General features: G+C 46.9%; 1 protein-coding gene across 51 annotated transcripts in view; it reads right to left on the bottom strand.

Annotated features, from left to right (window-relative positions):
• Positions 1-13,850, bottom strand: part of LOC100136290 (SOX-LZ) — a 200,174-nt gene that overhangs the window by 51,579 nt on the left and 134,745 nt on the right. For 50 of the 51 annotated variants that reach the window (XM_036979115.2, XM_090236762.1, XM_090236763.1 and 47 more), the window contains 1 exon segment: positions 4,736-4,856. In XM_036979115.2, coding sequence (XP_036835010.1) covers positions 4,736-4,856 — 121 coding nt within the window. 51 annotated transcript variants of the gene reach the window in all.

Genomic DNA, 13,850 nt, shown 5'->3' with positions numbered 1-13,850 from the left:
ATTTACAGTGCCTTTGAAAGACAGGTATGAAGTAGGTGGAGTCTATATGATTGATGTTGTGGGAGCGTTGAGTGTGTCACTCAGTACCAGAAGCCTTTACACTCAGCCCAGTGTGTTCAGACAGACAGACAGACAGACAGAACAACCCCAGTGAGACAGACGGGCCAGGCCAGTAGTGTAGCCTACTGGCGTGAGGGGAGCGGAGAGGGGAGGGGAGCGGAGAGGAGAGGGGAGCGGAGAGGAGAGGGGAGTGGAGGGGGGTTGACTGAAGCATGCGTATTGAGGGGGAATTGGCCCTAGTTCAGACCCCACTTCCGCCTGTCACTTCATATGGAGCCATTAAGCCACAGGCATGAGGGTACATGTCTGTACTTTTGAGGAAGACACATTTCAGTTGAATGCATTCAGTTGTACTGACTAGGTATCCCCCTTCCCCTTTTTCTTCCTTCACCCTCACTTCGCAATCGTGTACAGCACAGCACATTGTGATACAGCCAGGAAATTCAATCCCCATTTAAGGCAGGGACAAATAAAATCCGGCCAGTGAAGTGATTTCAAATTGTCTTATAGGAGGGGTGCGGTGTGGGTCGTTACTACCCGCATGGCTTTTCTCTCTCAATGCATGAGTATGCCATCCCTCTCTCTGTGCAGAGGAGGAGGAGTGGGGGAGTTCTGTGTGACTTCGGGGGGGGCTAAATGACAAGTCATGTGAAACCAGGGAGGAAGTCATGTGAAACCAGGGAGGGGTCAGCTGCCAAGAGAGGACACCCCCGGCACTGTACTGGGGGCTCTGGAGGGGGGTCTCGGGGGGTCTAGAGGGTCCAGGGTGGTATGCAGACTCCAGTAGACTGGGTGTGCTGCCAGCCTGGTGTCAGTAATGAAAGAGAATCAGGGTTTTAAAGTGTGCTGCTGTCCTGAGGACGGCTGATCCCATGGTCAGGCCTGGGTGATGGATGATCTAGGAGGGTTAAACAGGGGGGGGGGGGGGGCAGATGCTGCCATGGCTGTGTCAGAGCTGGGGACATAACTCTGGCACGCTATGGCGTTGGTAGTACCGACCATATCAGAGGTAAATTACTGGTTAATTCCTATGGAGGACCCTCTGTATGTAAGCTCTGACAGGACATAAATCACCCTTGAGGATCGGGTGTTTGTTGTCACTCCTGGAGCTGCTGAGGGATTAGATGGATGGATTCCCTTCATCATGACAAGTCGGCTGCCGGAGCCCTGATGCAGCACAGTGACCACTGTGATACAAACAGGATCTCTCATCCACAGTAAACCAAACTCAAGGGTGATTTATGTCCTGTCAGAGCTTACATACAGAGGGTCCTCCATAGGAATTAACCAGTAATTTACCTCTGATATGGTCGGTACTACCAACAAGACCAGTATCAAAGACATTCCCTGTCCAACAAGACAGATGGGGCCAACGAGCCGCTAGCTGTTCAACATCATAATGCTATAGAGAAAGAGAAAGCAGAGACAGACAGGAGCTGCTGAATGAAGTTTAAAGGTCTGTGATGGTAATGGTGGAGAGAGAGGTTCATCTCATCCTGCATTCCTTTCTCAGCCAGGTGTCATGCTGAAAAACGGGCCCAATTAAGTGGAGTTGTGTGGGACTGAACGGCATTGGGCCCTGACCCTCTAAATCGGTGAGCACCCTCATATCTAGTGCAGGGCCCTCCAGCTGCCTGGAGCCTGGGCTTGAGGACACCACAGCCTGAGAGCCTGGGCTGAACACTAATGAAAAGGAGTGGGTAGGACCATAGAGCAGGGCCTGATGCAGGAGAAGGGAAAAGCCTCTCTCTAACAGACCTCTTCACAACTGGGCACCTGATGCCAAGGGCAATGTAAAATATTCTGTCAGAATACTAGAGTTCTTTGAAAACAAGTGGCTCTGGAATGATTGTTCAATTACTAACTCTATGCCCTCTTTCACTTTCTCTGTTTGAAGTGCTAACAATGTCTCTATCCAGCTAAACAAGTCGGTGAGAAAGTTGGTGCTGAACAACAATAGAAGGCCTAACACGTGTGAGCATGAATGGCTGACACAGATTCCATGGAGCTCTAATGCAGCCACTGTATTCAGTCACAAGAGGGACAAGCAAGTCGGTTATTGTGCGGCGGCAGAAATAGAAATGTAGCAGCAGTCATTCCAGCTGGATGTCTGTGTGTGTCCTCATCATAGCATAGGGACCCAATGACCATGGAGTCATTCTGCAGGACCATTAGACTACTATCAGAGTGAATGTCTCTGTGTCCATGCAAACAGAGCGAGCTGGCGTCTATTTGTTTAAAGGATGACCTGCGTCTCTGCTCTGCCATGCAACGTCAGGGCCATTGAGCACAGTGTGCAGACGGAGAGATGGCACGATGCTACGACGCTGGCAATAGTTCTGTCGTCGTGGCAACACCGCGGGGTCGAGGTCATAAGCAGTGGTCCCTGGGAGGGTCTGTCTTATAAAGATGACATCAGATTAGTGTGCCCTAGCGTGGAAGCGAACGCTTGGCCACTTCCCTAGTCTTCATGGAGGGTGGACACAGCAGCATCCTCTGATCTAGAAGATGGGTCATAAGGTAGGATCTTGCGTTGGGGGTTGAGGATAGTAGAGACGTTAAGCTACTTCAGTTGATCATGGTAGTCATTGGTAGTCATTTTCAGACCTTTTTCCCTTTTCTTTATGAATAACTCATGAATAATTCAGGGTTTGTGTGTACACATGGCGACCCATGCATGCCGTGAGTCCATAATACCTTCTGGTATTTGTACTAAAACATTTTCCATGTCAAATGTATTAAAGAAATCGACAGGCAAAAGAATCCCCTCAGGCGCTGTGTTCCAGCTGTCATGCCTCTGTAGTTCCAAAATAGCTGACTATTTTTTTCATCCTGTGGCTTTATGGTAAATGTATTAGCTGCACTACCACACCTTTTAATGTTCTGCTATTTACCTGCTGACTAGACTAGCCAATCTTACTCCACCCCCTCTGACTTCCTCCAAGTCCTGGAGTTACCTCAATGTTGTGACACGACGCTAACAACAAATGTATTTCTGAGAGCATTCAGGACAGACAAAAAGAGGCCTGGACTTTCCCTCCCCCCAGGTCGGTCGGGGAGATGAGAAAACCGTTGCATGTGCAATTTTACTTTACTTCCATCCGATAGTCAATGTTCAGCAAGAATTAAACTGGAATACCCAGCCATAGAGCTAAGGAGAGAGGATGTGTGGCTGAGTCCACTCCAGGTCAAGGATCTGCCTGAATATTTAATTATAGAAGCCCAGAGTGGCACATCTTTAATTCTCAGCAACAATGAGCAGGGAGTCAAACAACAAGTCGTAGCAATTTCCCACAAATTTGTTTTGGGATTTGGAATGTGTTGCGTGTCGAGCCATTCTCTTTCTCCGTTCGTCACACAAAGGGAGAGGGAGGCAAGCTGCTACAGGCAAGGGGAGCAGAGGCACCTCCGGGAGGGGGCCTTCACCCTTCAACCCCACAGGACAAATTACTGTATGCCTGGGAGACACTGGCCCTCCTCTTCCTCCTCTCAATTTGACACCTTAACCCTGACTCTTCTCTTCTCTTCTTTCTCCTACTGTCTGTCTGTCTGTCTGTCTGTCTGTCTGTCTGTCTGTCTGTCTGTCTGTCTGTCTGTCTGTCTGTCTGTCTGTCTGTCTGTCTGTCTGTCTCTCTCTCTCTCTGTCTGTCTCTCTGTCTGTCTGTCTGTCTGTCTGTCTGTCTGTCTGTCTGTCTGTCTGTCTGTCTGTCTGTCTCTGTCTGTCTGTCTGTCTGTCTGTCTGTCTGTCTGTCTGTCTGTCTGTCTGTCTGTCTGTCTGTCTGTCTGTCTGTCTGTCTGTCTGTCTGTCTGTCTGTCTGTCTCTGTCTGTCTGTCTGTCTCTCTCTCTCTCTCTCTGTCTGTCTGTCTCTCTCTCTCTCTCTCTCTGTCTGTCTGTCTGTCTGTCTGTCTGTCTCTGGATGAGTGACATGTGTCAGCTCATCTCCATAAAGAGATACAGAAGGACAAGACACTATCTCAGAATAGTATGTCTGGACATTAATACGGTCCTGTTTCTGGTGCTATCACATTCCACAATATGCAGTATGTTTAAATTGACATCTAAGCTGTACATAATCCTTTGAGTGATTGATGAGTACAGTGAGAGAGTGAGGGGGTCAGTGAGTACCTAGGTAGAGTACTGTGTTTCTGCAGCAGGCAGGTCCCTCAGCATAGTGATTACAGCCAGAGAAGTCAAGACACTTTCATGTTGAAAAGCTGTTTACATTCCACTGCTCCTTTACTCATATCTATTGTTGAACAGGCATGCTGCCTTGGAGTTGAACACAGAACCCTCCCCAAGGCTTGGCTCCATTTACAAGGTGACATAGAGTACTGTACGTCATCTGCCTTGGCCTTACTGACTACACTTTTATTTGATGCCGTGTGGAGACTGGAATATGTGTATTGTACGGATCCTATGATAACTAGGGCGGTGAAAATTAACATTACTGACATAAAATACATTGCAAGTAAATGTATGCAATATATAACCATAATAAATATGTGGGATAGAATATATTGGGAAAGGCCCTTCATCAATGTCCCATGCTGTCAAAATAAACCTGTGTCTGTGAGGAGGAGAACTGCATGTACATAACATTGAGAAGTAGACAGAGAACAGGACAAACAGAGACACAGGAAGAAACAACAGAGAGAGAGAACGAGAGGAGCATACCTGGCTTGTAAGAGATTCCCGGTGGGAAGAGAAAGCCCTGCTGGGCTGCGGCGGCTGCTGCCAGGGTGCGCTGGTCGTGTGGAAAAATGGGAATCATGAGCGGAGGCATGTGACCCTGGACCTGCTGAACAGAGAGAGAAGCTGAGATCAGAGAGAGGCCTAGCTGAGCTGCAGACACAGAGCAGCACACTGAGGCAGGCAGGCAGGGGGAGAGGAGAGGGGAGCACAGAGCAGATCACAGCCTGGCCTAACACGTCCTGACAGGGGGCTCTGCGGCTCTGACGGCCCTCGTGTGCTCACACAATACCTGGCCCGGCCGCGTCTGTTCCTAATTCCTCCAACACTATTTCACATAGGAACATCAAAGGACCCTGCTGCACGCGCATTGTCCCCCCCCCCCCCCTACCAAAGGACGGGAATTGAGGTTACATTATGTATTTGAGCACCTGTAGAGGGCTGTGTGGCTGTATGGTGTGTGAACGGCGTGTGTACGGTGAGTGGGATGACCGATGGTGACAGATACAGACTGGTATGGGAATGAATCAACAAAATGTCTTCAGTCTGGTCGCTGTAGTGTCAGTGGTGTGGTGAGATGGGAGGTCGAACCATAATGCTTTATACAGACATGTACAAACAGACAGGGACACCCTCACACAAACAACCTGCCACCCTGACTGACAGGGGAAGATGAGCTCAGATATACAGCCTCTATCTCATACTTTTGGAGGATCATTTATACAGACAATAAAAGCCCAGGCGATCCGGTAATTTACAGCAACCGGCTTTCAGCCGCTGTCTGTTTGTGATATCTCATCTTAATGTCCAGAGCCATGCCCTGCCCCCCACATATCCTACATGGCTCCTCAAACTGTCTAAACTGTTTCAGTCTAACATTATTAACCTTCACTGTCCACGCTGAAGCTGACTGTCCTGTTCTGACTCTCTACAGCAAGAGGATAAATATGTGCTCTCGCTGTGTGTGTGTGTGTGTGTGTGTGTGTGTGTGTGTGTGTGTGTGTGTGTGTGTGTGTGTATTGTTAATGTCTCTTAGAGGCAGTGAATTGTGTGGGGAGCTTCAGAATGAGACACATGCTGAGAGCTGAAGCAGACCCCAATCTGACTGTGATCCTCTGCTTCCTGCCTGCCGGTGATAGGGTGCAGCCAGGCTGTGTTGGGCCTGCGAGGGTTAATCTAGCACCGGGCCAGCCCACCTCAGGGGAACCCGCCTGGAAAACGGGTTAATAAAGGTCAGCCCCCAAAATAAACACTTTACAGAATGTTTCTCCATTCATCCCTCTTTAAAATCAACTTGCAATAAAACGGGTCTGGGTGCAATTACTCCCGCAGCATTGGGGCATGAAATCAACCTGCTTTGAGCAACGACTTTTCCCCCACGTTCTAGCTGAGGTCTGCTTATGATCTCTGTCTGCTCCCCCTGTGTGCCCTGATCTGGTGCAGCAGGGCCCGTTCCCCTCCGCTATATGTCCTCAGGACCACTCTATCGATCTGGCCAGAGGTGCAGAGGTAGACTGAAAACTAAATAAATAACACTTTCTGTCTACGGAGCTTTTCAACAAAGTGCAAGTATAGAAAGTACATTAGAAAAGGAATGGAGAAGCATGTCATTTCCTTTTTTCTTTCCTGTAATCTGAAAAGTATTTCTGTAAAATGTGCTGCGGCTGGAGAAAAGTCAATAACCTGGGAGACTGGTGGAAATGACCTTAAATAAAATGTATTTTTTTGTGGAATTGGTGTTCCAGGTTTCTAGGCAGAGGGGATGAAAGATGGCCCTTGGCCCCGCATGTATAGAACATATGGAAAAATGTCCCAACATGAGTTAGAGCCAGCGACAGGTGAACAGGTACACTGGGGAACAGGGCCTGCCCTGTGTTGGAGTGTTCGTTCTATAAAACCAGATGAAGTAAGTACTGCACTCACAGTGCAGAGAAAGACTCTCTCCCTCCCGGTAATGTCAGTCTACCCTCAGGAAGGTTATTAAGGTTAGTCACAAACATAATTGCAATTAACCTTACTCGCACTAAACTAACAAAACGAATCAGGCTAAAGCCAGGGTGTTACACTGAAACAGCTGCTCCAAATGTGGAGCGTAAGTATTATTGTAATAAGCTGAATACACTGAGCTTCATAGATTCACAACACATTTAATCATAATTCTATTACTCCACAGCTATTTATCACTGATAAATATTTATCTTAACTATTCCCTGTCATCATTGTTTCAAAAAGTAATATCATCAGTTTAGTTGTCTAATGAAATCAGACGTTTGTTCATACAAAAGACTGAAATAAATGTGTACTTGTGCATGTCGACACTAATTACTGTAGAGATCACTCTAGGAGCAGAAGGAGATTCTGTTCAGATATGCCAGATAATTGGAATCTGAGTGAAAATCTATATCAAGAAAGTACAGTGTCAATCAGACAATAGCTAAACTCCTCAAATATCCTGAATGTTGCCTACAAACAAAGCTGTAAATGAAAAGGGAAATCTCTCCAGTGACAGCACTGTGTTTTTATTGAATAGATATCACAATAAAGAGATTTACCCAGGCGAGAGGAAATATGAATGTGTATCGGGGAAAATAAGTGCATTGGGTTTGAATGTTTGTGATTTACAGTAATGAGCACTGTGCATTAAACTTTCATTTACTCTGCTAATTTCAGAGAAAGGGAAATCAAATCTGGAGAAGCTTCAAAGTGCCAGCTAATAGTGGAAGTCTAGCCTTCAGCCTGTCAATTAACACATGGCACGGTAGTTCAGAAGACAATGCATTTATCAATTTACACACTATCACTCTCATTTTCCATTGACTGGAAACAACCGTCAAAAAAGCATCAGAAGAATGGCAGTTATGAGGATACGTTGTTGATAAATGACAGATCAGCTCCCAGACAAAATACCATTTCAGTGTGTGAATTTGTGTCTGTGTGTGTGTGTGTGTGTGTGTGTGTGTGTGTGTGTGTGTCAGTTTCTCCACACTTTGTGGCAACACCCAGACCCTGAAAGAGTTACCCTCAAGTTCATCAGCCTGTCGGCTGGGACCTCAAACTATTCCTATTGCCAGGAGGATCATGAGGAGCCTGATAGAATGAAGTGGAGCAGATGTGAGCAGAGCACTTGGGCCGCGTCCTCCCCACTCATTGTTGCGCTGGCACTGTTCCCTCTTTGTCTTAGCACTGCTAAGCACTGGATAATACCATTTCACGCCATCTGCCCCAACGCTTCATTAAAGATACATGAATGGGCTATCTTATGAGGAACAGGTGCTATTGTTAGTCCCAGAAGACTCAGCACTGAGGATCGGACTCTGAATACTTGAGGAAGAGCATCTGTAGTGATCAGTCAGACAGATAGTTGGCTGGGGCTGCTCCCTCTGCCAGCACACGCACCAACAGAGGTTTCCAGGGGTGAGAGAGGCCTCTCAACCGCCTTGCAACATGTATCATCAATTCAGATGACCTGATGAAGTCTGTACCAGTCCATAGTGCAATCTGTTTCGCTCTCAACGATGTGCTGGCATAATGAGAAATGGCACTGACTCTCAGTTTTAATTAGATTTAACACTGTGAACAATATTTTAAATAAATATAATTAAAAAAAAGAACTCAAATATATCTGTGAATATAATAAAAGACTGAATCAATGTCATTAGTGGAAGCATTGACATCAGCACTACAGTGTTGTAATGGTTTACAGCAGCAGCTAATCCTGGGGTCAGCCAGTGCAGAGAGCAGAGCCAGCCAAAGGCCTGGGATTGACCATGGTCAGATTACCATTACACGCACTCAGAGTAAGAGACAGGGCAGACATGAGAGAGAGCACTGGTCTTCTCTCATGTCACACACACACTGACAGACACACACAGACACACACACACACACACACACACACACACACACACACACACACACACACACACACACACACACAGACAGACAGACAGACAGACAGACAGACACACACACACACACACACATACACATACACACATACACACACACAGACAAACATGCGCATGCAAACAAACACGCGCATGCAAACAAACACATACAGGTGCAAATGGAGATGTACAAGCCATTACTGTGCTCAATAGGGCCCCTGTCAGCACCTATGCTCCTCACTGTCTGGAGCGGTCTTTAAACAGGGCCCAGGAGACACCCTGCAGCACTACCGACCCAGCCCAGCAGGCCCTTTCGCACCCCCAAACACTAACACAGTCTGATCCTCACCAAGCGTCACTGGGATCTTGTCCTCTTTTAAAGGAGGAGGGGAGTTGTTTTAACATGTCCAAATTCCCACAATGTTGACAAGATGAGACAGAAGACAGAAAAGGAAAGGAAAAAAAGTGTGATTTTGTCTCAGATTTTGTCTCATTTTATCTTAAAAGTTTGGAGCTGCTGAGAAGCACAGTGGGAGTCTCTGGTGAAATGTCTAAGCGGTAGCTGACTGACACCCTCCGACGTGCTACCCAGATGTGTTTGGAGGAATATCAGACCTGTATGTGAGGTTTCATCTTTATTCATTTGAGAGAGAGTCACCCAGAGTGTATCAGTCTACTAACATGACTTTGTGCAGTGTTACATTATAAAACTAAATAGTCAATTAGGCAAAACATTTGCTAGACGTTCTGCCACAGCTCCAGCAACCCCACTTTTCTCATCTTACCTGAGGAGTTAGAAAATACATTGGGTTGATATAATTTGACCCAGAGAGGATTGGCTCCAGCTGTTACTGTAAGTGCTGATAGTTGACACGGAGTTACCCCCCTACTCTCTACTGAGTCACACACCAAACACCTGAGAGTGGAAAGCACCTTAGGAGCTCCATTTGAAGGTAAAGCGATCTACAGGAAGCTGGTAGCCCTGGCTTCATCCCCACAGAAAGCACAGTAACTGACACCAGACGGCCATGTGAACTCAACACCCGGCCTGCTTCTGTGCTACTGTGCTGCTGCTACGGAGAGAGAGAGAGACAGAGAGAGAGAGAGAGAGAGAGCTGGGCGAGTGCTTTCTGGAGCACAACCAGGAGGAAAATCACTGAATGGAACCACTCATGTGCTCTAGAGTCTGTGCATTACTTTGTTCTAGAGAGGTCAATTCATAAAACAATCCCAGAGATCCCCAAGCACACATTACTCCCACATCACAGGTCATTTATCAGTTAACCGCACTCCTCCAGTGTGACCGCACTACAGCTTTACGCACTAATCCAACACAGGCTCTGACACACACAGAGGCACGGGCCCTCATACATGTACACACACACAGGCACATGCACACTCACAAAGACAGAATGTGACAGCACAAAAGGTTGCGCGCACACACACACACCCACACACACAGTCCAGTGTAGTTGTGTTATCAGAGTCCCAGACATTGTGCTCTGTTTGGTGTGTGATGGTAATCAGGCCAGTGGATCGATAGCGCTGAGCCAGACTTTGATCCCTCAGCCTTGTGGCTAGCTGGTATTGAGGCCAGGTCTCCACCTCCCTCCCCCAAACCTCCCTCCTCTCCACCTGCCTCCCAGACTAGAGAACATTGTTCCCTCTGAAATGTGATCCCAATCTACTACAGAGGTCCAGGTCAGCAACAAAAGGTCGTTGTCCTGGACATGACTGTGACCCGTCTCCCCCTCCCTCGGACCCTGAGACCTAACATTTAGCCAGCAGGTAAAAGATTAACATCGTCTGCCAAAGGACACAAGTCATTCTCTATTCTGCTGGAGAGGCGTCTGAGCAAGAGCCTGACTAATAATATGTGTACGCTATGCCGCTGCTCTTTGACAACAGGGACTGTCTGGAGGGTAGGGGAGGGGCGTAGTGTCCACTCTCCCTCCAGTCTATCTGCAGCAGAGAGCAGGATAAGGTGCAAAGGAATCCGACACTGGGGTGAGGCCGGGCCGTCTGGGGAATAACCAATAGATGACTTCTTGTTCCACTAATTCCTTACACAGTAAAACAAGCTCTCTTGGAATGGAGCCATTCCAATATGTCTATATTAAGTCTGCTGCTGTTAAAAAGCAGGGCAGACAGCACCCTCCAGCCCAGCCCCCTCCCTCCCCCTGACTGCCCCTGGTTCCAGGCTGGCTCAAGAACTTTGCACTGACTGGAGGCTGCTGTACTCTCCTGTACTGTATGCCACACTGCCACACTGGAAACCATACAGTATGTCAGTACACTGAAGGTTATACCTAAACAATTATAGGACATTTAGAAGTGTGATGTTTAGGTTATGATAGAACAAGTCCTATGAGACTTTCCAATCATGATGCTGAAGATAAGAATAGAATATGATGAAACATACCAGTATGTTGGTGAATATTACTGACGTTCAGTAAATTGGTTAAAGCATTAACATGTTAAGAGTACAAAGCAGAATAATGAAGCTACTCCCCTGAGAATAGACATGCTCAATGTAGATTCAACAGAAATTGTGTACTTAATGCAAAATCTTGAGTCTCAAATACCTTCAATGTAATTTAAGTGTGTAAATATTTAAAGTAATTTGATTTGTATTGAATGTAAAATATCAAAGATATGCCTTGGGGTTGAAATGTTATGTAGGGTACAAAAGCTGCTTTCATGATACTCTCTCTCTCGCACACAGAGGCGAGGACACACAGACACACACACACACACACACACACGTCCACACCCACACTATCCCCTCTCCCAAATAAATGTCCTATTATTCCAGAACTACATTCTTACATTACTACCACCTCTATAATGTTACATTTCCAGAAAACATGAGATCTGTGTGGATGTTTTTTGTTAGGCACACAATGAAATAGAAGTGAAAAAATCCTATTCTGGCATGGTCTGGTCATGAAATTCAAAAGGTTTGCAGTAAACTGCTCAAATCCATGGGGACTCCCTCAAACAGCATGGATAATGACAGGAAAGATGCAAACAGACATAAACAAACCCACAAGTGAGTCTGGGCCTGGCATCATTATCCTGCGTATACATCCCACCTCTATGGGATTGGGAATAAGCAGAATGCCTCTGACCCTCACTGCAGGGGGGCGGGTGGAGTTGTAAAAGAAGTCGGACACGGCCTAGTCAGAGAGCCCACCATAACCATGGTGAACAGGCTGGGGGGATGTGAGGAATAGAAGGGTATGAACATGTGAAGCGTAGGAGAAAATGTGAAAAACTATTGGCATATGCCTGTGAAATCCTACAATCCCTCAACATACTGTTAGGAAAAAGGCCAATCTCTGAGGGGCAGGAAAACACATGCTCTCCACATAGCATTTTATACTGAATTATTTCTCTTCTGATACTTCCATGTGTAAATCATCCCTTGTAAAAATATACTTCTGATGTACAGTCATTTTTCTGACATTTTCTCATGTAATTTGGGTTTATTTAAAACGAACATATGATGTATATTTTATTTTAAACATCTACTGTTTCTGTGAAGATAAAAGAACACAAAACAATTCTAACAACCTCACTATTGTTGAGACTGGGTGGGAGACTGAGCGGGAGTCTGGAGTGAGTTAATAAGAGTGTGTCTGGTGGTGGGACAGAGAGCTGGCTGGCTGGCGTTGGACCACCCCTAATCTAATAATGGCATTGTCCACACCGCGGTTGGCTGGCCTCTGGGCTGGAGGCTGGTCAGGAGGGGGCTGGAGTAGCAGGGGAGGACTTCCCCTTCTTCCTGTCCTCTCCTCTGCTCCCTCCACTCTGCACATAGACTGAGCCTCTGTCTTCACAATTGCCTCCCAGCTGCTGGGGCTTGGGAAAACAACAGAGTGGGCTCTGTTGTCCGGCAGAAAGCACGATTGTTACGAGGGACCACTTTATTACAGGCATATGAGTGTGCCGAGACTTGAAAACGCGCTCAAATGTCATGTGCACACCGAGTGACGGGCAAGAATAATTCTGGAGAAAAAAATACCTAAAAAAACCAAACAATTCTGTGTCTGAATAACGGTGCAGGACAGAACGGGCCATTCATTGTGTTCCATAGGGAATGCTTGGACTCTCCTCCGCCCAAAAACAAAAAGGGTCTTTTTTTGCTGCCATGGGCTGAATGCTTTGCTTTGCCACCCCGGCCCTAAGAAAACACGGGCCCCCTTTCTCCCTGCCGGCTGGCCGCACACACTAGATCCTATTAATGCAGCCCTCTCCCTGTGAGTGTGCCCACTGTGGAGGCCGAGGGCCGCGCAGAGCCAACGCAAAGACAAAACAGTTTGCTCAACATTAGCAGGGAAAACACTGGTCGAGCGGAGAGGGAGAGGAAACTAAGTCAACTTTACACTGGAGGATGTGTTCTCCGTCAACTGATATTTTCCTTTGGAGCACGGGGTCCAATGAGTGCCAAGTATAAGGCGACTGGCCACCTTCATCCAGGAAAGGATTATGGGGAGCAATAGAGTTGTAAACAGGTGCTTTATAATGATATTCAGAGGTCATAGAGTATGGCTTTATGTATCATAGCTACGGTTGGCCTCGTTTCACTATCAATAATGAGCTGCTCCTGTTAGGGTTATGAAGTTTATTTAACAGTACTGTCTTATCACAGAGTTCACTAGGTTCCCTAATGCCGGGTGAGATGCACTACAGCTCCAGTGATCTGCTGTCTGTGTTGAGTACTGTTATCACTAGCATTGAGCTACTATGAGAGGCTGCAGGGTCCTGGCATAAATGACTAAATCCCAGCGCTGGTTTGGAATCCCCTCAGGTGACTAATTTAAGGCCGACACTCAGGTGTGACTTTACACATTACAACTGTTCATGTGACAGCCCTTGTCAAGATGCAGGCAGTTCATTAACGCAGCCTAAACAGGCGAGGTGTGGGAACACAAAGACGCTGCGCTGCCCTGCTGATAATTACAAGACCGCTAGGAGATGTTGTGTCATTAACATTAATAATGGAGGCGTGTTTATGTACATGCTTACATCACCAACAAAGACATGTGCGTTCCTAGCATATGTTCCCCACACAAATGTGCCATTGTGTGCCAGGCAGGCAGCCTCTATGAACCCATCACATCGTGTAAGTACTGGGGATGTGTATCTTCCAACGTTTACACTCTCTCCAGTTTGCCATTCACAAGCTAGGGCCCAGTGTCAGAGGAAAT

This window comes from Oncorhynchus mykiss, chromosome 6, assembly GCF_057628025.1.
Source record: "Oncorhynchus mykiss isolate SJ-2025 chromosome 6, ASM5762802v1, whole genome shotgun sequence".
Classification (NCBI taxonomy): domain Eukaryota; kingdom Metazoa; phylum Chordata; class Actinopteri; order Salmoniformes; family Salmonidae; genus Oncorhynchus; species Oncorhynchus mykiss.
This window is presented reverse-complemented; position numbering and strand designations above follow the sequence as displayed.